This window comes from Salvia splendens, chromosome 22 (genome assembly GCF_004379255.2).
Source record: "Salvia splendens isolate huo1 chromosome 22, SspV2, whole genome shotgun sequence".
NCBI lineage: Eukaryota > Viridiplantae > Streptophyta > Magnoliopsida > Lamiales > Lamiaceae > Salvia > Salvia splendens.
In genome coordinates this window covers 13,815,078-13,842,382 of record NC_056053.1, presented here as the reverse complement: position 1 = coordinate 13,842,382, position 27,305 = coordinate 13,815,078, and the positions used below count along the sequence as shown (strand labels likewise).

General features: G+C 38.0%; 2 protein-coding genes and 1 pseudogene across 3 annotated transcripts; 1 reads left to right on the top strand and 2 right to left on the bottom strand.

Annotated features, from left to right (window-relative positions):
• Positions 1-497: 497 nt before the first annotated feature.
• Positions 498-2,666, bottom strand: LOC121786084 (myosin-2-like). Its single transcript, XM_042184611.1, has 6 exons — positions 2,013-2,666; positions 1,660-1,780; positions 1,486-1,584; positions 1,276-1,379; positions 1,027-1,194; positions 498-949 (listed from the first exon to the last, which is right to left on the bottom strand). Exons 1-6 carry the CDS (start codon positions 2,322-2,324, stop codon positions 617-619), a joined length of 1,137 nt encoding a protein of 378 aa, XP_042040545.1. The 5' UTR covers positions 2,325-2,666; the 3' UTR covers positions 498-616.
• A 3,666-nt stretch (positions 2,667-6,332) lies between these two features.
• LOC121785843 (cytochrome c-type biogenesis ccda-like chloroplastic protein) lies at positions 6,333-10,679 on the top strand. Of its 2 annotated transcripts, none has more exons than XR_006047052.1 (12): positions 6,333-6,490; positions 6,581-6,715; positions 6,826-6,872; positions 7,366-7,496; positions 7,594-7,679; positions 7,762-7,793; positions 7,985-8,146; positions 8,949-9,021; positions 9,125-9,206; positions 9,829-9,921; positions 10,168-10,214; positions 10,307-10,679. XR_006047052.1 is itself a non-coding variant. In XM_042184310.1 (12 exons), the coding sequence occupies exons 1-12, from the start codon at positions 6,397-6,399 to the stop codon at positions 10,377-10,379; spliced, it is 1,074 nt and encodes a 357-aa protein (XP_042040244.1). In that variant the 5' UTR covers positions 6,333-6,396; the 3' UTR covers positions 10,380-10,679. The 2 variants fall into 2 exon arrangements, 1 of the variants encoding a protein (XP_042040244.1); XM_042184310.1 differs by having other exon boundaries at positions 9,125-9,225.
• A 1,183-nt stretch (positions 10,680-11,862) lies between these two features.
• Positions 11,863-19,692, bottom strand: LOC121787585 (annotated as a pseudogene).
• Between the last annotated feature and the right edge of the window lie 7,613 nt (positions 19,693-27,305).

Genomic DNA, 27,305 nt, shown 5'->3' with positions numbered 1-27,305 from the left:
CGATTTCATTTCACGTCAAAAAAAATTCTAGTTTTTGATTTCCAATAACATATTTTTAGTTGAAGCCCAAGCAACCAATATTTTACACGTAACTTTTTTGGTGCCAAAAATTTAAACACTATCATTTTGAGTCCCTTAACAACTTAATTATCATCAAACATCAACTAAAAGTTGTTGTCGTCATTTTGTAATATCATTTGTTTAAAAGCCATATTTACATAATTTAGAAATAAAGTTGTTTTTAGTTTTGGACCATAAATATTAAAACTCACATTGCTGCAAAGCCCTAAATCCTTTGTGCGAAGTCTTGAAATTAACATGAACATATATTTTGAATTTAACTAGGATAAATAACAGTTGTTGATTTATCTTGGTGATTAAAGTGATTCAAACCCCTGACTCTTTGAGCTATACAATCAAATTATTTCTTTCATTTTACCTAGTGGAAATTGAATACTATATTCTACCCATTGTATTTAAATTATATCATATGTTTCTCAAATTACTTGAGCGCCCTTATTAATAATCACATTAAATACACGGTCATAATAATATTGACAAGAACATAGAACAAGAAATGGAACAGGGTCAAGTTGATCAAGAATAGCCTTTGGGATCAAGATATGTGTATGAGACGATCTCGCTCTCCATCTCGCCCGTGATTCGGTGATCTCTTGCGTTTCTTTCCCCACCATTTCTTCGGATGACCATCAGCCTCACCATGCCCTATTGAGTGTATTTTTGATTTTTTCCCCTTCACCCATGCCTTGATCACGCGTTTCAACTTTTGCAGTTTCTCTACGGTAGCATGGTTTCCATCCTTATAACTTACCTTCCTTTTCACCAGCTCATTGGTGCCATGTTTTAAACCTTCACTCGTCTTTCCGTAAGGACAAGGTGGCTGGCCTCCATCTCGAGCGACATTCTTTTCTGCTGCGGCCAAATCCATCTGCACAAGAGTTTATTATGTAATAATGGCAAGAAAGTTGCTAGTTATTTCAAAACTAATGGAACAAACAAACTTACTTGTTGCCACATCATGGATTTCATCTTTGCCAAACGCTCCTCGTATTGTTGCAATTGCTCTCTAAAGGTTGCATTTTCTCTCTCTTTCTGTTCGAGAGTTTCTTCTGCCATTAACACCCTCTTTTGGAGTTCTCCAACAACGAGTGGCAACATCTCCGGAGGCAGTTTCTGAACAACCAACAATAACCTCCTTTTTAACTCATTCTGATATACTTGTACATTTAAATCATGGCTTTTCCAACACAGTACCTCCACTTCAGAAATGCTCATGTCTGATTCTACTTTTCCGCGAACTGACTCTATCCATTTCAGGAGACGACAAAAATGCCTTCTCGCCAACCATCCCCGAATTACTGCACAACCAAATTCGTTGGATTGTGATAACTGCTCGTGATTCATCAGCTACACCTCGAAGAAGAAGTTTTCATTTTTTTCAAAGAACTCAAAGAAGAGGTTTACCTGACTGTAATTGCACAATCATCATCTCATCTAGCTTCACCTGATTTTTCATCGCGAGCAAGGCACTATACTCCTTTCTCGCAATCGCACCACGAACATCTGTTGATAGACAGTAAATTACCAGCAGAAAATGTAGTATATTTTATCTTTTACATGAAGCTGCAAGGGCCTTACATGATTGCAATGTGACTGCTATTTGATTGAGTTCTTGGAGGTATTGATGATTAACCAAATTCTTCTGCACCTCAGGAGTACCTTGAAGGATTTGTTGCCTAAGACCCTTCAGGAAACCAACCTGATACCAAAACAGTTACCGATTTCTAGAAGAACTGTACACAAATTTCTAATAAATGATACAATAAGAACCACAAATTAAAATTTCAAATGCATAATCGTATTTTATGTCTATGGAGGAACACCAGATTGCAAATAACAATTGGCGGATCTCTCCGAGCAACATTTTATGCATAGAATGCTCCTATTGTTTACTCATATAACATTGAAAAACAGGAATTGAAAAACCTAACCTTATGAGGAGGACAATTCTCAATTATCTTATCATCTACATAACACCATTTGCCTAATTCCAATTCTGTATCACGAAATCCATTTCCTCTAATCTTCCCATTCTTCACACAAAATCCCGATCTCGCCCCGGTTGTATCGCTCATGGACACAGATAGCCGCCTCTTAGCCGACGGGAGGCGAGAGCGAGGGGTGGCGCGTCGCGGCAGCGCAGGAGGGACGTCCGGCTCGCCGCTCTCGTCCCTTCGCTGGAGAGCCTCCAACATTCTCTCCAACGAGCTACGATTAACACAATTTGGCGCTACAGCCAACATATTTTCGAATTATTGAGCTCTTGTCCACGAAATTCTAGCAATTCGGATAGAACGAAGACACATACGCCACCGAATTCGGAAGAATCAAAGCGAGATTTGAAGCTTTTTGGTAGAAATAGCAATTGGTTTATGAGATTTGGGCGGAATTTTAGAAGAGATTTTGAAGGATTGTGAGAGCAACTGGAGGTAGAAGGCAGCGCTGGAATTGGGGAAAATTATGTTGACCTTCCTCGCAATGGAGCGAAGGCCACTGGAATAGCGGCGGCGGCACTCGCCGCACTCCAATTTTCTCCAAAACCACAGAAAAGGATGATTGAAGGTGGCGAAGGAGTCTGGTTTGGAAGAACAATTTGAAACGGTGGAAAAGGACAAAACTTGCATGTCTAAATGTCGTAAACATCCCAAACTTGCAGTGTAGTCCTCTAAACTTTGAAGAATTTCGGATTGGTCCCTCAACCATTGAGAAATTCCATTCAGCCCCTTCAGGTTGTGAAGAAATTAGGTTTCGCCAGCTCTATACTATGATTTTGCCTGAGGATCCCGGCGAGTCACTGACTTCGTCGTGGTGCGAAACTGGCGGGTCGCCAACTGTGTTCAGCTTCTACAGCATATCCGGCGGGTCGCCGACTTCGTCGTGGTACGAAGCTGGTGAGTCACCTACTCTATTCAGATTTTTGCCATTTTCGACTCGTGATCCTTATTTTCACCTTCCAAACCTGTTTTCAACCCTTTTTCTACACATTCTTCACAAAGTGGTCAAAATACCAATATGATAGAGAAGTGGATATAACAATGTTTCACAATATACAAAATATGATCAAAATCAAGCACAACTACTATCTAAAACCTTGCAAAAACCAAGTATATCACTTACTTTTAAGAATAAACGACACCTCTGGTTTAACACTGAACGGATCTAACGGTAAGATAAGTATTTCTTACTATTTACTATTGTTGCTTAATCAATATATTTAACATTGTGCATATGATATTGATTATTGCATTATTTTCACTTATCAAAAAGTGCGGGTGATTCATAACCGAAAAATTCTGATATCTTAGGTAGTAGTGACAAACTCATAGTTTAAGATGTTTAGATGGATGATTAACACAAGTTGTTGAATAATTTGAGGTATAAAGTCTAGGTTTATATATATATTAAACTCCTATAGAAAGGAGGAGGAGGAAATAATAATTGATGTCAAGAGGGCTCGAACTCGGCACCTCATACAATAATATCTAAGCTCCTTGCTGCTAGGACAAAGGCTCTGGAAGGGGTATAAAGTCTAGGTTTCATCCACTTATTTGCTATTTTTAGAGCTAACGAGATTGTCGAAGCATTGATGTAGAAACAGGTCTAAAACGAGCTTAAACGGAGTTGAACTGGCCAATACAGAGATTTTGCCCGCTCGGGCATTTTCTAGGCGAACCCCTTTGTCTGGAACTGCACATCAAGAAACAGTGGGTTCGCCCGCTCGGGCGTTTGGAAGTGAATCGCAGGATCCAGAGAGAACACCCGGTCGGGTTTTTTGGCACTTGTGGATCGCCCGGTCGGGCATTTTTGTCAAACTCATATTTTGCCCATATTTCACTCCAAGTATAAAAGGGTTCTCACACATTTTCGAACCCTAACTCCCACACGACGAATTTGAGCAAAAAATCAAGGTTTTGAAGAGGATTTGAAGGCTTAGGAGCTTCCCCTCTCAAGAGATTGAAGGAGAAGACTCCCCACCATCATTTCTATCATAGAGAGTTCTATATTCTATTTTCTATCCATGTTTTCTTTCATTTGCTTTATTTTTCCTTTTGTTTTGTCTTTGAACATGAGTAGCTAGATTTCTTTAGGGATTTGGTGAAGTTTGTATGGAATCCATGGGTTGATCCTTGATTTATGTTATCTATCTCTTTGTGTTGGTTTTGTTGGTTATTGAGTTCTTATTATCCAATTGCTTAGCTACCAATTTGATACATCTTGTTCTAATTGTTGTCATTGAGAGATGCATGATTAGAATGGTTAGGTAATCAACAACTACGTGCGTTACATGTGATCGAGAGATGCATGCGCTAGAGAGAGGGCTTGGGTCCGTTGTTCTAGGGAGTTAATCTTGAGTTGTATGGAGGAGACTCCTACACTAGAGATTAATCCACGTGTTAGATGCACCCGAGAGGGGGTCTAACCAAATATCCCGACTTTCCTAGCCACACATGAGAACCAATAGATGAGCATGATCCCTAGGAGAAACCCGTGATCCATACTAACGGATCCATATCCCTACCTTTCCAAATTTATGTGAAAACCATCATTTATTTACCTTACTTAGTTAATTGTCTTTACTTGATTGTTTACTCTTTGCTCTTAGTTAAAGAAAATAAAAAACCTCTTTTATTAGTCTAGATAGTGTTCAAAGTTGCATGGTAATACTCAAACTGGTTTTAGTCTTCGAGGATCGATAATTTTAGCTATGCTACTTATCCCGTACACTTGTGGGTGACGCTTTTGATTGCAAAATTAGCATGAGTCAAGTAGTGATCAATGTCTAGCGGTGCTAAGATTGTTATTAAACTGAATCGTGCGTTAGCCGAGTATGTGATAAGGCTCGTTTCATGCATTTGTCCTGTGGTAAAATTCCACCCTTTTTCTGTAAACTAACGTGCAATCGTGAGCCAGGTGTGTATAGAGTCCGCCATGATCGGAAGTTCGTGGAACAATTGGGCGGGCAAATAGATCAAGAAGAATGAAGTTTTTACATCGCGCTGCTAGTGGATCAGGCTAATCAAGCGGAGGCAGCGAGAGCATCCAAAAAAAAGGGGAGATAGAGCATATCCCAAAGATCCCAATGCTAAGGGCACAACTGACCTTTCAGAAGGAAGATTGCCCTAGGGATCAGGGCCTCAAGCCTCCCTATAAATAGATGAGGGAATGAAGAATGAGACAGCTCTGGTCATCAGCTCTCTCCTAGAGTTGAATCGGGAAGCTCAACAATACTCCAGTTCTCCAGAATCCGTTCTTCACACTTGGTTTAGGAGTTTAATCGTTGGTTGTGGTGGTGTTTAATTGGCTTGAAGCTGTGTAACACCGTCCCAAGTGGGGGCGAAGATACAATCTTTTAATTTCTGATTGAGACAATTTTGTTTTAAGTTTACCTCTGTTTTCTTAACTGCTCATTTTGCTGGACATGAGTTGAAACTGTGACTTCGATGTTTTCTTTGAAATATTATGTTGGTTTATGAATCGCTTGCTTATCTTGCCATGGATTTGAGTTGCGAATGCGTTTGGAAGTGATTAGTTGTGAAGATTTCGTAGTAGTAGTGTTTGCTTGGATTTGAGTTGTTGACGCGTGATTCTCGTTTCGATTATGAGGAATCTTATGTATGGAAGTTATAGAGATGTTTAGATCCAGTTTATTGAAGTTTGATGAAGTCGATCTGAGTTTGTTTGCAATTAGTGATGGTAGATTTGAGCTGAATTTGAATTTGATCTCATAGATCTTGTAGCTTTTCTATTTCTGCATGATTATGGCTTAGCTCATTTTCCACGTAATCCCAGTTGATCCATTAGATTAGATTTACGGCTTTTTAATTTAATCTTAATTGTTTATGTAATTGCAAAAAATCGATCACCTGTTTAATAATGTCTGAGATCTTGTTTATACTCTGTTTCTCGTCGATCACTTGAAGAAGATGATGTCGTAGTCAATAATTAGTCAATAATTAATGACTAATTAGGAAATGTCTCATTTAAATCAATATATTCAATTAATAGTTAATTAATTAGAAAAAATATGTCTTATACCAAATTAATGTACTATATTAAAATTTCAATTTTATTTAAGATTCTATTATATGTCAGACATAACACTTACATGCACGTGACGGAGGTTGGCCGCCTAACCTAGATCTTCCCATTTCCAAGAATATCCCGCGCATTTTGCTGAGAATGTGATTATTCAATAGCCACGTCAACGTGAAAGCGTTGTTGCGTAATTACGCTTTATAGTCGTGTGTTAACAAGCAAATATCCAACGAGAAATCAACTCATTTCTCTTCTCCCCTCTTTCTCTGTCTCTCACAAATGAAGTTGGGTTTACTAAGCAGCTCCGGCATCAACTCCGGCTCCTCTCGCTTCCTACCAGTTTCGAGTTTCGATCGTCTACCCACCAATTATGGTTAATTTCATCTCCACCGCCCTTAATTTTCCTTCAATTTTCCCGCCAACACTCAATTCCTAACATTTCCATTTTTTGTTGCGCTGCTAGGTAATATGGATAAGCAGCAGTCCTTAAACCTGAAGCGTCACCATGATAATCTCGAAATTGTTAGTAGCACTAGCATTTCATTGCCCAAGACCACCGCTATTGATCTCACTACTGCCCTCATAAGTACATTTTCAGGTATTGTATATTTTCATCTAATTTGAAATTTTTTCCCCTTTTTTTGTTCGTTGATCTGCTGTTATATTTGTATATTATGATGTTAAGTCGTTTTTGTTTGTATTTTTCAGCTGCGGCTTTCCTTGCGACGCCATTAGCAAATGCTGGAACTTTAGAGGTTAAAACTCACTTAACTCCTCAGGATTGTAGTACCATTTTTTACTATTTGCTCTATGTTATGTACCTATTTCGACCTCTTGATTCTGTGATGGCGATTTTAATTTTCCCCGGTATTTTTCGATTCTCTTCATGTACATATAGAGTAAAATACACTTTAGGAGTAAGAAATATCATGCTTTTCCTATTGTTGGTCTTGAGTTGTTACGTTCTCTCTTATATATGAATGATCAAGTGATTTCTCATTCATAGTTATATGTGGAATTTTATGGAAACATTACAAGCTATTCTTGTTTGCAAAATTGGGTGTCTTTGTGTGTGATGAGCAGCTATAGAGGGATGGCGTGTTCGGTTTATTTATTTCCTAATGGATTTTCTTTTTCCATTTACCTCTTTTTTCTCTCTTTTTCCTGCTGACATGCCCTGAACATTACTTGGTACACTTTACATTTAATTGCTAATACATGTTATGTTATGTTACCTATTGTTTTCAGGAAATACCTGCTTCCTTATATACTCTTGCTGATGGGACCTCCGGGGATTGGCTTTCCGGCCTCCTATTTTCAGCTGGTCAAGATGCTAATGCAGCGGTGCAGAACCAGTTGGCATCCTTCAGTTTTACTAGGTTTGTCTCCTCTCGAGTGTATTCTTCTTTGAGATATGTTTCTTGGAACTCTTTCATGAATTATATAATGTCTAGTCTCACATATATGTTTCTGCAGTTTGGCAGTCATTTTTGGTGCTGGGCTTGTAACTAGTCTTTCTCCATGCACACTGAGTGTATTGCCCCTTACCCTTGGTTATATAGGTGAGAAACTGCTCTGATGTTCATATATTGGAAAGATAGCCTTCTTTGTGTTTAAATTTTTCATTTGGTTGGTTTGTTATAGGGGCATTTGGATCTGGAAAGAGTAAAGCAGAGGTAAAATTTTCCTTTCTTTCTTTCTGTAAATTGCTCATTTAGTGTTTTATTATATTTACGTAGACCTTGGGACAATCATTAAAATATTGGTTTAAAACAATCGGCCAATAAATATGGCCTGGACAGTGTGTGGCTACTGTTATGGTAGCAGTGCCAAACTCGTTCGTATTTTTCAATTTTATGTTGCACAGGTTATTGGGAATTCTCTCTCGTTTGCCATGGGATTGGCAACAACATTGGCCCTACTGGGTGTAGCAGCCTCATTTGCAGGAAAGGCCTATGGCCAAATCGGGCAGGGTCTGCCTGTGGCTGCTTCTTCTTTGGCTATCATCATGGGTTTAAATCTCTTGGAGGTGCTTCTATTTTTCAATCTTTTGTTGTTTGTTACCTTTTATATAGCGGTCAATTTACCAAGCAAGTTTGAGTCATTTTACTTAGTCTTAGAGTGTACAGAATTACATGCAGAAGTCCGTGACAATAAAAAAACATAGGTAGACATGAAATCACCTGCACAGTCTACTTTAGATGGGGGATTAGAGGGCTCGGGGGGGGGGGGGGGGGTTGAAACCCCACCAAACAATTTTCTTGGTAAATGTTTTCTTAAAAATGTTAAATGACTGGGATATTTTTGTGAATCATTGTACACATTTGATAATGTCCACACCAACCTAGTTGCTGTCTTCATAATTTATAGATTGCCTGTCTAAAGGTTATTAAGGTTATTGTGCTGCTACAGAAGTTGGCCTTTTGTTAATTTCATTTCCATTTCAGGTCTCATCCTTTTTCTCTTGATGTTATTTGCTTCAGTTCAGTTGAGTTGTTTAAGGACCAGTGATTATTGTCTAACATTGTAGAACACCAGAACTATTTAGTTGTTACTATCTTTGTCATTCTCACTCAAGGTGAGTTATGTTCAGATTTTAACACTGACCAAACACCTGATAGCTGAATATACCTTCAACTCTTCAACTGAATATCTGTGGTTCATGGTGAATGTTTTTAATGCTTTCCAGTTTCTTGGACTAACTCTGAAACTATCACATACTCGCGTGATGATAACCCCCACCCACTTACTGGTTGTCAGCAGTGCTTACTTTGAGTTCTAGCCTACTATTTCTTTGTACATAACATTTTATCCGTTGGTGGGTGGCGCAGATATTTGAGTTACAGCTTCCTTCCTTTTTCAACAACTTCGATCCTCGTGCAGCTGCTGCTAGTTTTCCTTCAAGTAATAATCTCTTTATTCCTATATCCAATCTATCCACAAGATATGTAATTGGCTGGCTGCTAAAAATAAAAGCATTAAACTAGTTGTGTATATGACTAATCAGGTGTCCAGGCGTACTTGGCCGGACTTACATTTGCATTAGCTGCATCACCCTGCAGTACTCCAGTGCTTGCTACGCTGCTTGGGTATGTCGCCTCGACCAGGGTACTTATCTCCTCTCTTACAGTCTTAGTTGTTCTTTTTGACATTGTTATGCTTGCTTAAGCCTACTGTCTCCCATGTGTGGATGGTGATATCAATCAAGAGATGGATGAAATGAATGAGGGAAATTGATGGCAAGATTTTCGGCTATTTATTGTTTTTTCCTTCTTTCTTGCAATTAAATATATTACGCAGGATTTGGAGTTATTTTAATAAATTTGACTTGATTTGAATAAATAAGAATTTGGATTAAAATCGAACAAAAAATTTGTCTTATGCTGAGGAGGGCTACGGTTTACACCGCCAAACAAGTTAATCACTGGCATTCTACAAAACTAAAATCCAAAATGGAGTAGGCAATTAGCTCCCCAATGGTACTCCAAAACAATCCATTTTAAGTTTTTGAGCAAAATATACATAACTTTAGGTATACACTATATAACAAACCCAAATCACTTTTTCAAATTTTGTGAATAAAAAAGGTGGTGGATACAAAATATTCTTTGAAGTTTTGAGTTTAGTCTAAATGGTTGGAGATCGTCTTAGCCTCAAATGGATATGCAAATTAATAATGAAGAAAGTGATCAGGATCATTTTGAATTGCAGGATCCCGTGGTTGGAGGTAGCCTACTACTGACATACACAACTGGCTATGTTGCTCCTCTTCTTCTTGCTGCTTCTTTTGCTGGAGTATTGCAGGTACTGTTTTGTGCCCACTAATTCTCTGGTGCTTATAGTATCTAAAATCACCACGAGGCGCCTTTTTCGTATCACGACTACTATTCCTTGTGATAAACTATTATGTATTATCAACTTTCCCCTGAAAAAGGTGTAACAGAATGAGAAATGTCCACAATATGCAGTTGCTAGTGTTTGGTCCTCTAAATAGTCTCCTACTGTAACTATTTGCGTTGTCAGCCAATGCTAATTCATGTCTACCTGCAGAGCCTGCTTTCATTCCGCAAGTTCTCAGCATGGATCAATCCTATGAGGTATTATTATATTGAAGTTGAAAAGGAACTCTTACCTGCCCTTCGTCTGTTTTTTTTTCCTGTTATAATATGGGAAGTTATATATGTTCCAGTGGCGCCCTCCTCCTCGGTGGCGGGTTGTACACACTGTTGGATAGGCTGTTCCCAGTTACAATGGTGATGTGAGTGTCTGTGTCAAACAAACTATAAGCAGAAACCAGAACATCACCTCTATTCTGGATTCACCTGCTCTTATCCAGCATTGGTGGTTCGTTGTACTAAATGAAGCAACTCGGTTTTCTTGGACTTGGAGGCTGTATGCGGTGAGCTGGTAAACACCCCTAGTTGTGAATGTACAAAAGTGCGATTATTATATGGAACTAAGGATGCTAGATTCATGTTGGAAAGCTGGTGCCATTTTATGTCTGGTAAGAAATGTGTAATAATAAAAAAATATGGTTAAATTATGTTCATCTTATTCTCTTATTCGAGATTTCCAACGCTTTTACACAGATGAATAGGGGTGGGTAGGTACAATATACTTTACCGAAATCATCATACCGTATACCTTACCGTAAATTCGGTATACGAAAAAATCATATCTTTACCTTATCAAAATTTTCAGTATATCTTATTATCGGTATGACTAATTTCCATAACGATGTCATACCTCATTTTCGGTATACCGTATCAAAGTTTGGTATACCGTACTTTTGCGGTATACCTTACTTTCAACATCAATGAAAATAGATAATTTGAGTTTTTAGAATATTATTTATATTTTATAATTAAAAAAATATATTAAATATATTTTATTCATAATTATATTTATATTTCACAATAAATTTTATAATTTAAAATTATATTTTATATATAATTATATTTATATTTTAGGGTATATACCTTAATTACGGTATATATCGAATTACGGTATATAATTATACCGAAATTCGGTATGAAGCGGTATACCGCGGTATATGAAAATTCATACCGTCACCTTACCGAAATCTTTCGGTAAGGTATCATACCGTATCGAAAAATCACAGTATACCAAAAATTCGGTGTTTCGATATTTTTTCGATATGATAAGGCCGGTGTTTCGATATTTTTTCCCAGCCCTAGTGCTGAATCTCAAAATTCGCATTAAAAAATAGCAAAGGATTACTTATGCTCGTTTGGTGTTAATAGAAGTTTATGACCTCAAATTTTTTGTAAGTCTGTTTTAATTTCTTAAATTATTCTTTTTTATTTCCAATTGATATGTACTATGAGGAGGAATGATATGCTACGCACTTTATGTGAGCATCACTCTCGTTTAATTGTGCATACCAAAAAATATTTGAGGGTGCATATACTAGAGTTTGAGATCACAAAGTACTATCAAATCCTCTTATGAGGCATTTGGTCTGATAAAGTATGTTTGAATAATTTCTATTATTAAGATTTGTATTTATCATATATGTCTGTGATGTAGTGAAAATTGACGAAAAAATGTTAAAAAAAATAGGATTGTTTTTGTCATGCAAGAACACAAATTATATATTCGAAATTTTGCTTTCAAGGTAATTATTAATTAGGGAAAAAATATGTCACCAACTATGTTAACAACATCTCATAAGAGAAAGCAAGGTTTTGTAGTTCTTTACACCAAATAACCCATGCCATAATCTGAGTATAAACAGAGGAGTGAGTCATCCCATCTATCGTAGAATGAACATATATTACACTAATCGCTTTCGTCTTTTTCTTCATGATCAATAGAACAAATAGTGTACAAAACATGCTAGTAAAGAATATCACACTCTTTGAGCATATTATTACTCCCATTCCCATACACCTTCAACCTTAAATCGCTGCTCTACTCTAGTTTACAACCCCCCAAATACTGGAGAAACTCAAAAAAACTTGTGCTATGGAAGGTCCAAAAAGCCGTTTCTATGTTCAATGTTTTGCGTCAAAGAGGAAAAATCGTACTCTTTTCCTGATTGTGAAAAACCCGAAGAATGTGAGGATGAATTCTGTTGGCCAGCTACGGGCACACTGCCGTTATTAGATATATATTATTTCCCATTGCATATGAGCTGCAACACAAGAATGGAGTTAATGGCATGATTTTCAATTGCTGCCTAGTTTTTATACAACACTTGAAAACAGCAAGAAATACAAGTCAAAATTTGCACTTGCTCCGGCAAATGTAGTATAGCATGCCAATAGGCTTAGCATTTCCAACTTTACATATTCAACTTAACAGAATCTATTGAAGTACATGAAGATACATATTCCCAAGATGCATCTTCCAGCATAATTCAGTTCTCCCTCCGTCCCAGCTAAGATGACACATTTCTTTGCTGGCACGAGAGTTATCGGTTAATGTGTTTAATTGGAGAGAGAAATGGTTGGTGTAAGTATTGAATGGGGAGAGAAAGAGATGAATATTTCAATTGGGGAGAGAAAAAGTGGTAGTATGTATTAATTGAAGAGAGAAACATTCCAAAAATAAAAATGTGTCGGGACAGACTAAAATGGAAAACTTGTCATCTTAGCTGGGACAGAGAGAGTAGTAAGTTAACTCTATCCAAACCAAGTTCTCAAAGAATAAGTCGACTGAGTATTTCACATGAGTTTCATGCACATACCTAGACATTAGGAGAGCAAAAGAATTTCCATTTGGTTGAGGTGGTCCCATGTTTCCCATCTGTCAAAAGAGCATAAAAATAAGAATGTAGGTAAACCATACAACCATGTATACAGCTTACAAATATACATCACCACAAATCACTTATTTTGTACCTGCATATACTTCGCTACTTCAGCTTTTTGAGCTTCTGTCATAATCATTCCAGGGAACTGGTAACCAACATTTGGCCAACTTTGGTTGGGCAAGTTGGTGCCATTAAGCCCTATTTCCGTGTTGTTAGAAGCTTTTGGCATTGCCCCTGAAGCGTTGGATGCAGCAGCAATTAACACCGACTGTTGTTGAGCTAGCATAGCAAGTTGTTGTTGGTGAGCAGCGAATGGAGAAACAATATTGGTCTGTAACATGGCAAACCAAAAAAGGTCATATAATGGACAACAATAATAGCAATATGAAAGTCTAGTTGTCTCTTATATCCTCATAAAATTCTAATAATTCTTATATTTTTTAATATCTGGGATGAAGTATTTTATCTAAGAAGTTCATAATTATTTTATTTATTTATTTCCTGATTTTGGGAGTGTGACTGGAAAAAGGGGGAGAGTCATATGCATCTCAAGAGTCAGGCACAAGACATACCTTCTCAAAAAGAGACATAATATCCGTTTTAACATCTTTTTGGGAATTCACTGGCATTGAACTAGGTGCAATTGATGGTGAATCTTTGAAAAGGTCTTCCATTTTAGAAGCCGCCTGTGATTTGCTTTCATCAAGTTTTGCTGGAATGGTCTTTTCTGTTGAAGATGACACATCAGCAGCTGCAGTTCCAAAGAAAACATGATCATCCACAAAATTGCAAAATCCAAAGATGCTATGACCTTCTTCAAGGTTTGAAGCCACCCCTCCCCCTCTAACCCACAAAAGATAGGAAAGAAGCAAAACATATCTATAATCCAACATAAAAAATGCAAGATAGTTGACCTACATTGAAATCCTGCCCACGCATTATCATCCTCTGAAGCTCCAGTAGTATTTTCATCAGAACCATCCATAGAAAGCATGTTGAAAAGGTCAGTTGCATAATCAACTTTGGGGGAAGTGATCTTCTCTTCTACCTGCTTTGAAGGTTCAGCAGGTGGAGCCGTCTCTACTTTCTGAACCACTTGCTCAGTAACTGTAGCTGGAACTGGAGCTACCTATTGTCAGAAAGACAAATAAGGACCCTTATTTTAATCTCACACAAATTAAAGGGTGTAACAACAAAAATACTTCACAAGCACAATAAAAAATATTAACAAAGTCGACGGAAAAATAGTAGCATCAGCTTGAAAGACGTAATTTGCAAGGGATCAAATTTTCATTGCTTGTCCCAAAATTAGACATAGCTAGAAACAAGATGACTAGTTGTTTTCTTCGATACCAGGAAGGTCGGAAACCTTATCCGTTCTATCATCATTCATCACATATAAGCATAAAAAGCTACATTGCTCAATCGGGAAGTTATTTGCTTGAATAATCATATTGGTGAACTTCATTACAAAAACAATGAAAAACATTCCTAGAGAACTATTCAAACCATTTGGGAAGAAATTATATAAAAAAATAAAACAAATGTATGCCAGAAGACATACTTGTTCTGCAGCTTTAAGAGGCACAGGCACACTCATCCTGACAGCAGGAATGTTTTGTCTTGTACTAGGTGCTGGAACATTCTTCCTCTCAGAAGAATTCCAAGAACTGCTGGAACGTCCGTTCCCACTTCTATCACTAGGTCGTTGCCACTGTACAGAAACTTTTTCTTCAGTTCTCCTAGGAGGTGACTTTGGATTCCCATCCTTGGGTACCCATCTCTTCTCTTCATACCTTAATCGATTATAGCAAAAGACACATAATCAGCTTGTGGACCCAGATATATGCAATACTGTGCTTAATGAAATTTCTTCAGAATGAGAACCCATACTTTGCACGGATGAAATTCTCAATCCCAACTCTATCATAATTAGGGGGAAGCTCTGCCTCTCAGTAACTGTGTTAGGAGGTAAAGGCCGTCAATGAGGAATCAGCACAAGGTGTGCGCGATAGCTTCTTCCAGAAAGATATACTCACTCACACAATCTGTCTTAATAAAATGCTCCAAGAAAACAGTATAGAATTTTGGGATAAAACTCTCGGCTAATTTGATTGAATAGGAACAGAACAAGAACGGATGGAAATAACCTAGCAGAAAGAAATACAAGAAAATAATCCTCACAAGGAGGCCACGGTCTACAACCGTCCAAATTGGTGATCTCTCCAAAGATGATCAGCTACTCCTACTGACCCGCCTTATATAGGCGGCTAAACAAATCTACAATAATTCAAAATAACAATAAATCTCTGAAATTGAACTAACTAATCAGGCGAGATAATATTGGGATTTCCCCTCTAACCACTTCCCTATTATTCTGGCCAAACCACTCCCCTCCAACAAACATCCGTATCAACTACCTCACTCTCGAAACAGCCTTGTCCTCAAGGCTATGTTAAAATTCAAAATACATCACTCTGTCCGGTGGAGGTTCAAACTCATGCTTTCGAGTAGTAGCCAGAGCATCGAACCATAGAAGATTGCCAACTATATGTAGGAATCGCAGCATGACCAGATAGGAGAATGGAGCGCCTGCCAATGAAAATAGAGATCCTGGAAACCGCCATAGGTGTGGACTGGTGGGCAGCGGAAACTAAACTTCGCAGCAAGGACGAGAACGGAGATTGAAATTGCAGAATGTAAGGGCCGGAGGTGGACAACAGCGGTGCTGTCACTGGTGCTAGTCTAGGTGGAGTTGCTGGTGTAAGTGGACTGGGAGGAGATGGTAGAGGCACCAAAACTGGAGGTGGAATGGGTGGTTGTACTGTCAAGGGTGTGCACATTTGCTGTATAGGTAGGGGCTGTTGGATGGCGTGTAGAGTATTCTCCTTGGCTGTTGTAGGTGGACTAGAGGACAACATCGGTGTTGTCACCTTTGCTAGTGTAGGTGGACAGGGAGGAGATGGTAAAGGCACCAAAACTGGAGGTGGAATGGGCTGTTGTACCGCCAAGGGCAGGGACACTCTATTGCTTGCTTTAGTGTTGATATCAGTGTGGATTGCTGACGTGGTAATAGTTGGTATCTCCTGGCGAACAGCAACACTCTTGGGTTTCCATGCTATTGAATCACCAAAACATTTCATCATTTCCTGCGTAAAACGGTCCCAAGATAGAGTGGGAATTCGTCGCATAAGGAGTTGGATCCATGGTAAGGCCGTGCCTGCCAAGGCTTCCATGGCAACACTCACGCGATTTTCCAGTGGAATTTTTGACACCAGGAAGTACTGTTCAGCCCGCGCGAGCCACGTGATCGCATTGGATCCGTCGAATGTGGGGATTGTGATTGGTGGTGTGCCACCTGGAATTTTCGTGTTGGAGCCGTGCTCGTTAGACGAATCTTTAGGGAACAAACCAGTAGTGCTGTTCGGATTCCCGTAAAAGAAAGCAGCCCGCATTTCCACCCTGAACTTCTCGAGTTGAGACCCCAGCACCGATACACCTTCGTCCATTTTCAGGCATTGAATTTTCAATTCATTGACCATAGTGGCCAACGTCTCCGTCTTCTTCTCTAGATCGCCGACAACCTTCTCCAAACCATCCAAACGGGTGTCTGTGTTATGCGGAGACACCATCGTTCACCGCACCAATTGTTAGGAGGTAAAGGCCGTCAATGAGGAATCAGCACAAGGTGTGCGCGATAGCTTCTTCCAGAAAGATATACTCACTCACACAATCTGTCTTAATAAAATGCTCCAAGAAAACTGTATAGAATTTTGGGATAAAACTCTCGGCTAATTTGATTGAATAGGAACAGAACAAGAACGGATGGAAATAACCTAACAGAAAGAAATACAAGAAAATAATCCTCACAAGGAGGCCACGGTCTACAACCGTCCAAATTGGTGATCTCTCCAAAGATGATCAGCTACTCCTACTGACCCGCCTTATATAGGTGGCTAAACAAATCTACAATAATTCAAAATAACAATAAAATCTCTGAAATTGAACTAACTAATCAGGCGAGATAATATTGGGATTTCCCCTCTAACCACTTCCCTATTATTCTGGCCAAACCACTCCCCTCCAACAAACATCCGTATCAAACTGTTTGCCTTTTCATTTCCCATGGCTACATTCATTATGGAAGAATAATTTTAGACATTTCTTTCAAAATATAAAAAAATCACCAAAGAGATACAGGTGTTGACTTCTTACAGTGGATAAATGCAACTTGTTCAGGAAGCCATGTGTCAAGTGTAGCCGATCTCACCTACAGAAAGGCCAATATAGACAATTAAACCACAAGTAGCAATCGATATCCATTACAACTCAAAAAGAAGAGAAAATATATTAGTCATAAAAAAGAATTTTTTGTTATTACTTCCATGAATTGAAGAAAAAGATCCAGAAACATCAACCAGAAAAGTCAGGACTGCTAGGTAACTAAAAGCTAGAAAATTTTGCTGTGTAGAAACATGCATGTAACAGGGCTAATTATGAATGCAACTGTAAGAAAAACATTAAATCAAATTAATGAGCCTGCAAAATATAATAAAATATAATTTCAAAATTCAAGGAAATAGAACAAAGAATAAAAGTCCACTTTATCATATATATGAAACAATGAACACGTCGTCTAACTACAAAATACAAGTGTAAAACAATCAGTCAGTCTTTGCCTACGGGAAATATTCAAAAATCCCAAGTCCTTGCATATTCCACAAATGCATAATGCAGTAATTTTTTTCTATGCAGCCTTTATTTCCATTTTTGGGTTATGTGCAAATTTATCACAGTACACAGACCACTAGATCTACAACAATGCAAATGATCTTCTTCCCACGCACGAAAAATCTCTGGTGTTTAACAATACAAGAAAATAAGAGAACCAGTTGAGAAGAAAGCACTCTAAAATACTTGGCATTACCTATCACAGATATCCAAATATTTTTGGTTTTTTTTACCAAAAAAACCATTGTGTAGTTATGTTTAGAAAATCTGACATTTTGCTTCAATCGATTTCATGATTGTGAACTGCAACTTTTAAATAAACGCAAAATTTAAATGATCTCATGGAGTGCTTTAAATCCTGTACTGATAACAAAAAAAGAGCGATCTATAGCTGAAATCATCAAGAAATGAAATAAATATCGCAATTATCGATGGGTTAAACCATGAAGGGGAAAGCCATGTATGTTACCTTTGATATGTGGACCCCAAGACTTCTGTGGACTCCCGAGCATTGCATGCATATGAATATGCCTAAGTTCACACTAGCCCATCGAGGACCTCTGCATTAAAAAAATGAAAAAAAAAATTAACTAACTAAGAACAAAAGAATAAAAGAAGCCAATGATATGGCATTTTTTATTATTCATGAAAAAATAAACTTTCCTATCCACAAAATGGAATAAGATGCACAATATCTCCAAACAACCTATTTCATTTTATTTCCAATAGTTAGTTGATAAAAAAATAGAAAAAATAGTGTAAATTCTTACTTGCTTTTGCAATCAGCACACTCCCTATTTTCGGGTAACTTAAGAAGTCCTTCCAAAATCTGATAGCACAGAGATAATTGATTTCAGCCCACAGGACAGCAATAGAAGTGGTAATGAAACACAGAATCCATCAGCTTTGAGGGAACAAACATCTAATGAAATAAAATATAGTTAATAAACGATTTGAGAATGACCATAATAATACAAGGCACCCCAGAAACACCCAAAAAAATCCCTTTTGAAGCATAGGTAATGAAAAGCCCTTGTAAAAGGTTTATATGACAAGGCTGCAATGCATTACTGCATAATTTGTGAGAATTTCTGTAACTCCTGCAACCTCCGGATCTAAATTGTTGCCAACATAACAGCTTGTAATTTTAGTTTTCATAATTTTATCCGACTATTTTCATCATACAAACTTTATTAGAAAAAATCATAAGAACTTTCAGATACAATAGAATCTGTAACCAAATTGACTTAAAACCATTACAAATTGTTCAAATATTGTTAGCTCAAAACTAAAATAATATAGATTACGTAACTAGTTATCAAGCATTGAATCACATGATTACGTAACTAGTTGTCAAGCAATGAATCACATGATTCCGTCCTTGAACTGCAACCAATACAGATTCAGGTAAACAAGGCAGAAGACGAGCACAATCTTAGTCATCAGCAACCAACCTCCAAGCTGCATACGTCGCAAGCTAAAACAATCCAAATATACATAAAAAGCTAGATCGAGATGAAAAGAACAGCATCTCTAAACTAAAAGCTACAAAAACAAACCGAACCAGACACAATCAGTATTTAATCGGATAAATGCATCTACAAACAAAAAAAACAAAGACAGCACCTTAGCAACGCGTATATCTAATCAATCATAGCGTAATAACGCCGATTCAATCATCTCCAAACGCTAAATGGCGCAAATAACAGTAGGACAAATCCAGATTAGCAGGAATTTAGCGTGTGTAGGAAAGGGAAGGAGATCGAAACAAAAACAGGAAATATTAAAAAATAAAATCGAGAAACATAATCGAACCTTCCGATGCTTGGCATTAAGCTCCTTGGAAACGCCGGCCTTCTCATTCATGGTGAAATTTGTGAATCCGCGCTGAGGAGAAGGAGAAGGAGAAGGAAAAGGAAGGAGAGGCTAAAAGTGAAGGGCGGCGATGTCTTTCCTCTCCCTCTTCGAGCGTCGGAATAGTGAATTATTGAATGAGAATCGGAGAAAATTGGCACCGGCGATTAGTTGCGTTCTTTTTTCAATTCACTTATATATTTTTTTTGTGTGTAAATATTTTTTCGTTTTATGACTGTAACCCGTACTGGTAATGATTAATTGGGGTTTGGAAGATCCAACTCCTCTCTTCCACAATTCGCTATGGGTTTAAATTCATTGACCTTTCGAGATAAGAGATTCAATTCACTTACCTTTCGAAATATGAGTTCGAGACATGCGAATTTTTCGGAATAAGGGTTTTACACCTTTTTATATTTATTCTCTTCATTTTTCTTATTATTTCTCTTTCAATAATTATAGATTTACTAAACTATCATTTAACCCATTGATAAGACATATTTCATGCATCGGTTTATGGGTAAAATGTGTGCTATTTGATCGTTTATCGCGTAAAACAAGTGTTAATGGTGCAGAAATGCCGCGTGACCAAGGTAGCAAGGCCGAACTGATCAAGTAAGTACAAAAGGCGATAAAAAGCCAAAAATCCAGGGGAGTTGATCAAGGGGGAGTAATCAAGCAGTTAGGCGGGGACCGCTGACTTCTAGAAGAAGAACACGTGAGGAAATGAGCTGGATGAGGCGCACCATTCTGTTATCAAGACGACGTTCTAGAAGGGGACACGTGCTGGCATATGAGACGCAAGGACGGTGCTGAGTCACAAATTTGTTACTGAAAAGCGTCGTCATTCTAGAAGGGAAGCACGTAGCAATCAATGAGTCGCTCACTCTCAGCATAAGAGAATATTCTCTGTCAAGATCGTTATCCAGCTGGAGGTCGAAGTCGAGCCTATAAATAGATGATGTGCCACCACAAGAAAGGGATCCGATCCTTTACTTTCCGTCTAGTATAGCTTAGTTTAGTTCTCTAGCTTAGTCCAGTTCTCTAGAATAGCTTAACTTAGATAAAGTAATGCGTAGTTAGAAAGGGGAATTAAAGAGGCGCTGCAGAATACTTGTTATCTGTCGGCGTATTCCTAAATTACCCGCCGAGATTCTTCACGGTTTTACTTGCTTTCTTATTTTCCGAAGTATTAGCTTAGCTTAGTTTCAATTTCACGCTGTACTGCTTTCAGTTTAGTTTAATCAAAGTTATTACGTTTTCATCCTCGCATTTACTGTTACGTTTTCACCTGCAATTCACTTGACCCAGTAGTTAAATTTACTTTGATCAAGTTAGCAAGTTTAATTTTGCCTAGAGTAAAAACAGTAGTTAAAAACTCCCAAGTTAAAGCGTGGCAGCAACCAACCCCCTGTTCACTACACACACTCTCGACACACCAACTTCTCTGTGGGATCGACCCCGAACTTGCCGCTTTACTGTTAAAGTAGTGCAAAATTGGGAGTTTACAAATTACATTGGTAGGAAACGAGCGAGAGCGAGTTTGAATCGATCAAGTGGCAACGATATTTGCTAACTGATCCAATCGGTTCAATTATTTTCAATATAACGTGGTCCGAATTCGCACCCCTCTCGAGGCCTTTCACCCATCTCTCAAAAATTTCATTTTACCTCCCTCCAAACTATTTGCGCTCCACTCTTAAAAGTCAATCTTCTCTCTCAAATTCTCACGAGAGAGTGATGATTCACTACACATAATTAAGAAGCATGAATTTCTATCAATATCCAGTAAATGGTTATATAAAATATACTGACGTTAAGCTGCATTAACATTAACAACATTAGAGTCATATGGTATTTCATCACATTGTCAATACTATGTAATATTGTAAACTGATTTTTAAGTTGATTGAGAAAAGAAAGGGTTGTGATGGAATACAAAATACAACTTGTTCACATTAAGCAGTACCATTTGGAATTTGAACATTCTATTCCTTTCTTCATTTAGACCATTGAACTTGATTAATCCGGGCTAGTTTCCAGAAAATCTAGTAACACAGTGAGGTAAAATGAAATTTTTGAGAGATGGGTTAAATGATGGTTTAGTAAATCTATAATTATTGGAAGAGAAATAATAAGAAAAATGAAGAGAATAAATATAAAAAGGTGTAAAACCCTTATTCCAAAAAATTCGCATGTCTTGGACCCATATTTCGAAAGGTAAGCGAATTGAATCCCTTATCTCGAAAGATCAGAAAATTTAAACTCATATTCCGAAATTTCTCTCTACTAATTGCATTCATTTTTAGGACATACTATTCATCTAAAGTGTGTCATTATTTTAGTAAAATATTAGTAGTACACAATTAACATCCCTTTCTTTATTTTATTTTTCTATTTTATTATATCTTTACTTCTTTATTTTATTCTTTCTCTATTTAATTTTCTAAATATTATTTTCACAAATCACAAGTTTAAAAAACATATTTATGACAAAATGGATGGAGTACACTAGTATGAAAGAGAAGTTAGAAGAGAAATATTAAATTCGTTGACTATATAATAGAGTATGCAAATCAATTTAAATCTTAATTACTACTCCTTCCGTTTCTTCATAGTTGAAACAAAACTTTTCGGCACGGAGTTTAAGAAAGGGATGATGAATGTGTTAAATAAATAGATAAAAAAGTAAGAGAGGGAAAAAGTAGAGAGAATAAAGTAAGAGAGAGTAAAGTAAGAGAGAGAAAAAAGTTACTATATAGAGAAATGACTCAACTTTGAGGAAACTTCCAAAAATGGAAAAATGACTCAACTATGGAGAAACGGAGGGAGTATATTTTTCTGAGTCCTAAATGAAATTGTATCTCCTTTATTAGGTTTGATGTACTTTTAATTATCTGATCAATTTATTATAATTCTTTTCACTCTAATAAGGTGGGACCTATTCTCCACTAACAATACTTAAATTACTTTTTCTCTCCACCTCTCTCTTATTTTTCCAATTTTGCATTAAAACCCGTGCAGAACCCAAAATACATATTCTTTGGGTATGAAGGAAGTATTAGTTTTCAAACCTCTAAAAATACGGTTTTTTAGGCATAGAGCATTTACAACATGAGGCATCTCCTCAGGCTAGGACTCTTGCCTTGTCGGGTACCGGCACCTGACACAGGGGGTTTTATTTATGGTTTATTTTCAGGAAGTCATATCTTATATTCCAAAATCAGTCATGTCTTGCACAGTTTCAACAATAGGAACAAAATGGCGACACCACATGATATATCAAAGAGGAAGTATGATCCTTCCCTCACAATATAGGCTTGTCAATCAGCCACAAAAGAATCAACTTATAAACCATCTATATACCTAAGCCAATTTCACACTTTAAAAACATAACTCAACAATTTCAACAAAAAGATTGAAGCTTCTTGCCCAACAAAAAGTCCTTAAACCCATCAGGAAATTACCAATACCCTCCTCCCCCTTCCAAATTCATCCATTTAGAATTCATATAACTATAAATCTAGATAGCATAGCATAGCATAGCATGATAGTAGAAATAAGACTGGCTCAACCAAGCCAACAACACCTCAAATCTATCAAGTTGATCAATAAGTGACAAAGTCCACCCTCAAGACAAACATAAATATGCAATGTATGGCTAGCAAAATAATAAGGAACCAAGATTGCCCAACCGCACGCACGCAACAAAACATGTATACCACATAATTTTTTTTCCCAACTCCTTCATACTCAAAATAGGTTGTGTTTAAGTTAAAGTCATTTCTTAACGTTAAACATGTTATGATGCGAAATTAGGTGACCATGTCATGGGACGGACCCGATGAAGAACCTAAGTTGACCTCTGCTCAGTCCGGGACTAGCAAAGCAAATGAAGCATTGAAGATTTTCATCTTCATTCTTCTTCCTTTTATAGATATCATCCCTTCAGTATTATAATGCATTTATGTGACTTAAACTAGACACAAGTTGTATGTTAGCCCTGCCCTGCACACGGTCTGTGTATTGACCTGAGCTTCTTCCTATTTTCTTGTCATTACTTGCGTCTTTGTCCCCAATCAATCGATCATAGGACCCTTCCTTCGAAGCTGCACGTGACATTTGGCTTCGATGTTCCAATCGCATTCAAATTTCTAAATCTTCTAAAGAAATGTATATTTCCACATTGTTTGCAAAGCACGAGCACAGTAACTGGGAAGAAAACCATGTAGAAAGTCAAAATCTACATGAATATCGACGAATATTAAATTAGCGAAAGTAAACAACAATCAAAGATGTTTTGAGAGAAAATGAGAAGAGGTGCAACGATCTAAACCCTGAAGCGCACACATCGTACCATCCGAGTCGATTAGTATAACGTCAAGGCAGACATCCAAATAATGCACAATCTATAATAACTTGTACTAAAAAGAATGGTGAATGGTGCGAGCGAGGTAGATATTCTTAAAGATGTAATGAAAAACTATCAAATGGAGAACAATAAGATATTAAAGTATTTGTTGACTTGAGTGAAGATTCGACATTGCCAAAAGTGAACTGGTAACAGATAACAAATTGGACTGAATAGGAAAAAGCACACATTCAATGAATAATTCTCCACCATCGGCTCGCTCGACCCCGTTTCAAGCGATGAGGCAAGTGGAAGTGTTCACTTGGAGCCGACCGGAAATTGCCTAATTGGATGAAAGACGACTAAGCGCAAAAAGAAGGGGAATGCGACAGCCACGAGCATTACACCGACTACCATGAACGAGTTCAAGAGTTCAAGAGTATAATGTAACTTTCTCTCTCCAATTAATGCACCCAACTACTTTTTTCTTTCTCCTATTAAACATTCAATTCTATTTCTCTCTCCATTTATTACTTACACCTAAGCTTTCTTTCTCCAATTAACCACATTAACCAACAACTCCTAAAATCTCACGCCGTCAGGACGGGGGAGTACAAGTTTTGTACTTCAAAGTTCACACCAAAGACGTATCTAGGATGAACAAGACTCAACTACAAAGGCACATCTGTTTTATCGCACTTTTAGAAAAAAAGAGACTTTAGATTCGTACTTGATTTTTAGTTTTATTTATGTCACGACCGCACTTCCTAAGGATAGGAAGCCCGGGAAAATCGTGACTAGTGGGGGAATTAGGAAGCGGGGAAGAAGGGGAAAACAATTCAAGGCGATACAACTTATCGATCGAAGATGAAATTCCATTTATTTAAACCAACGTTTCAAAACCCAAGTTGCATAATGAAGGATAACATAGTTCGACAATAAAGAAAATAACAGAGTTCTAAGGACTTGAATAGCGGAAGCAATTTGAGAGTGTAGCTACTACTACGTATGAAGACATAGTAGTAACCGAACAAATTCTTGAAATCATCACTCAACGTCCTCCGCCTCCCGACCTCGCTCAACCTGCACATAGGGAAAACATATGCAGGGGCTGAGTACTTGATGCACCCAGTGAACTCATGCCCGAAATCATTCATCGTTAAGATATGTCAAGCCATCATCGAGTGAATCCCGGGTTTTACTTTAAAGGCCGAGAAACACTAAAGTTCATTTCTTTAAAAAGTGTCCGCGCGAACTAACATCATCCTCCATCATATACCATATCTGAACCATCATGTGAAACGAGACTGTGGCCACAATCTCGATCACTGGACCGGCCGACCTAGGGGACGGCTCACGATCCCTATCAGTGCACTAGTCCGAGTAGGGACTCACTCCCTAGTCAGACCCGAATTCGTTAACTATCAAAGTCTAGTAGGATATTATCCCAGTAGACAATCAGATGGGCAATTCAAAACATAAAAACGGCATGACATACTATTTTAAACCACCCTTATTTCACCATAAACATATCATTTCAAAATAAAAGAATTTAAGTAGTAAAGCCCACCTCAAAAGCTTAGGATTTCCGTAAAATTCCTCGTTCCGACTTTTAGCGTGCGTGCGAACCACCTTTTCGGAAAACACATAACATTCATATCAAAACGCGGAAATGACGAAAATTAGAATGCATGCACTCTAATTAAATTCCTTAAATCTTCTTTCTCGGTTTTCGTGCATTTTTTGTTATTCGGCGGCCGCCCAAGGCGTCGCGTGCGACGCCGGTCGGCCGCTTACGCTCATTTTTTTCCTCCGTTGGCTCCTCGTATTTTCCATAACGTCGAAAATAATTTCTAAAAAATATTTAAGCGCATACTTTAATTTTCGTAATTATTTACCGTTGAAAAAGTATTATTTCATACTTAGGATAAAATTATTCATTCTTCAAAAAATTATTCCGGGATTAATTAAATAATTTTCCCTGATTAAATTTTAATTGCCGGCTTAAAAGATTAAATTACTTGGCCCACCTTATTCCTCCAAATTAATTGGTGAGCCCCATCAATTCAAAGAGAGCCCAAAATTCAACCTAAACCTCCAATTAATATTATAAGGCCCAACAAAAAAAAACACTTGGCCCAAATTCTATTCCACTCTCTATCTCCTCTCTCTCTCTCTCTCCCTTCTTTCTCTCTCCCCGACTCTCTCTCGTTCCTTCTTCTCGGCCGGCTGCACTCTCACCGCAGGGCCGCCGCCGCTCGTCGTCGGGAGCTGCCGCCGTCGCCGAGGGTGCTGTCGTCGTCGCTGCCATTTGATCGTCGCCGTCGCAGACCGCAGGGAAGGAGCCGCTGCTGTCTCGCCGGGGAGGGAGCGTCGCGGTCGTCGCCGGGAAGGCCGCGAGCCGTGCCGTCTCTGCACGCCGTCAGCACCGGCGAGCGCGGCATGTCCGCCGCTGCCCTTCGCCGGCGGTAATTCCTCTCGTTCGAAACTACCCCGAACGACCCCGAAACACACGTTATGATTATAAAGTTACGTTCTTTCTTAGTTTCGGTTACGTACGACGATCGTTTGGAAGGTTCTAAGTTGATTTCTACTTAATTGGTTATGGAGGATGAATAAGGGCTATGCATCATGCAAGGCTATAGAAAACTCATGCTTTGAGGATGGAAGAGATAGTATACCTCAAGAGCTTGAACTTGATGGTGGTTGAACAAGAATGGTGGAAAGCAAATTTCTTCTTCTCCCTCCTTCCTCTTGGCTATTCCTCTCGCACGTCTCTCTCTCTCTCTTTTTTTTGTGAAGTTGTGAATGTGAAGTGTTAGAGAGGAGATTAAAGAAGTAGTGGTTGTCCCTTGGGTTGTGGAAGTAATGGTGGAAGATAGAGGGGTGGAAAAATGGAGGGTCTCCCCCCTTGAAGAGAGAAAGCCGTCGGTCATGGGGAGGAGAAGAGAAGAAGAAAAATGGGGTTTGGGCTTGGTCTACTTTAAATCCATGCTTGGGCTTCAATAATTTATTTTGGTTTGGGCTCAATTTAATTGGATGCCCAAGTTAGAAATAATACTCTTACTTGGTGGATTAAAAGAGTGATTAGGATCCAAATTATTTTGTAGTTAATTGGACTCTAATTTATTTTGAAAAAGTCCAAAATAAATTCATACTTTATATTTTTCGTATTTTCCTTCGTTAATTAAAATTCACGGGTCCTTATTTAATTTTGTTATCTAGTTCTTCACAACCAAAAATTAAAGTACGTTTAACGGCATCATTTATATTTGGTGTTGTCCCAAATATAATATCCCTTCGACCATTCCTCGATTTACGTGCATCGTTATCCATAGATAGAAAATATATTCCTTTCCACGTATTTCATTCGTCTTGCTAAAAATAGCAATTTCGTCGTCATTCTTTCAACGAGACCTCCAACATGTCTCCCAACGTTCACAATTAAACAATTAAGCACGTTCCTTTTAACAT

Coding starts and splice junctions, on each gene's coding strand:
- LOC121786084 (XM_042184611.1), bottom strand. CDS start 2,324: ATGTTGGCTGTAGCGCCAAATTGTGTTAATCGTAGCTCGTTGGAGAGA. Junction 1,781..2,012: donor AGAATTGTCCTCCTCATAAG/GTTAGGTTTTTC, acceptor TTTTGGTATCAG/GTTGGTTTCCTGAAGGGTCT. Junction 950..1,026: donor AATCCATGATGTGGCAACAA/GTAAGTTTGTTT, acceptor ACTCTTGTGCAG/ATGGATTTGGCCGCAGCAGA.
- LOC121785843 (XM_042184310.1), top strand. CDS start 6,397: ATGAAGTTGGGTTTACTAAGCAGCTCCGGCATCAACTCCGGCTCCTCT. Junction 7,680..7,761: donor CCTTACCCTTGGTTATATAG/GTGAGAAACTGC, acceptor GGTTTGTTATAG/GGGCATTTGGATCTGGAAAG. Junction 7,794..7,984: donor CTGGAAAGAGTAAAGCAGAG/GTAAAATTTTCC, acceptor TATGTTGCACAG/GTTATTGGGAATTCTCTCTC.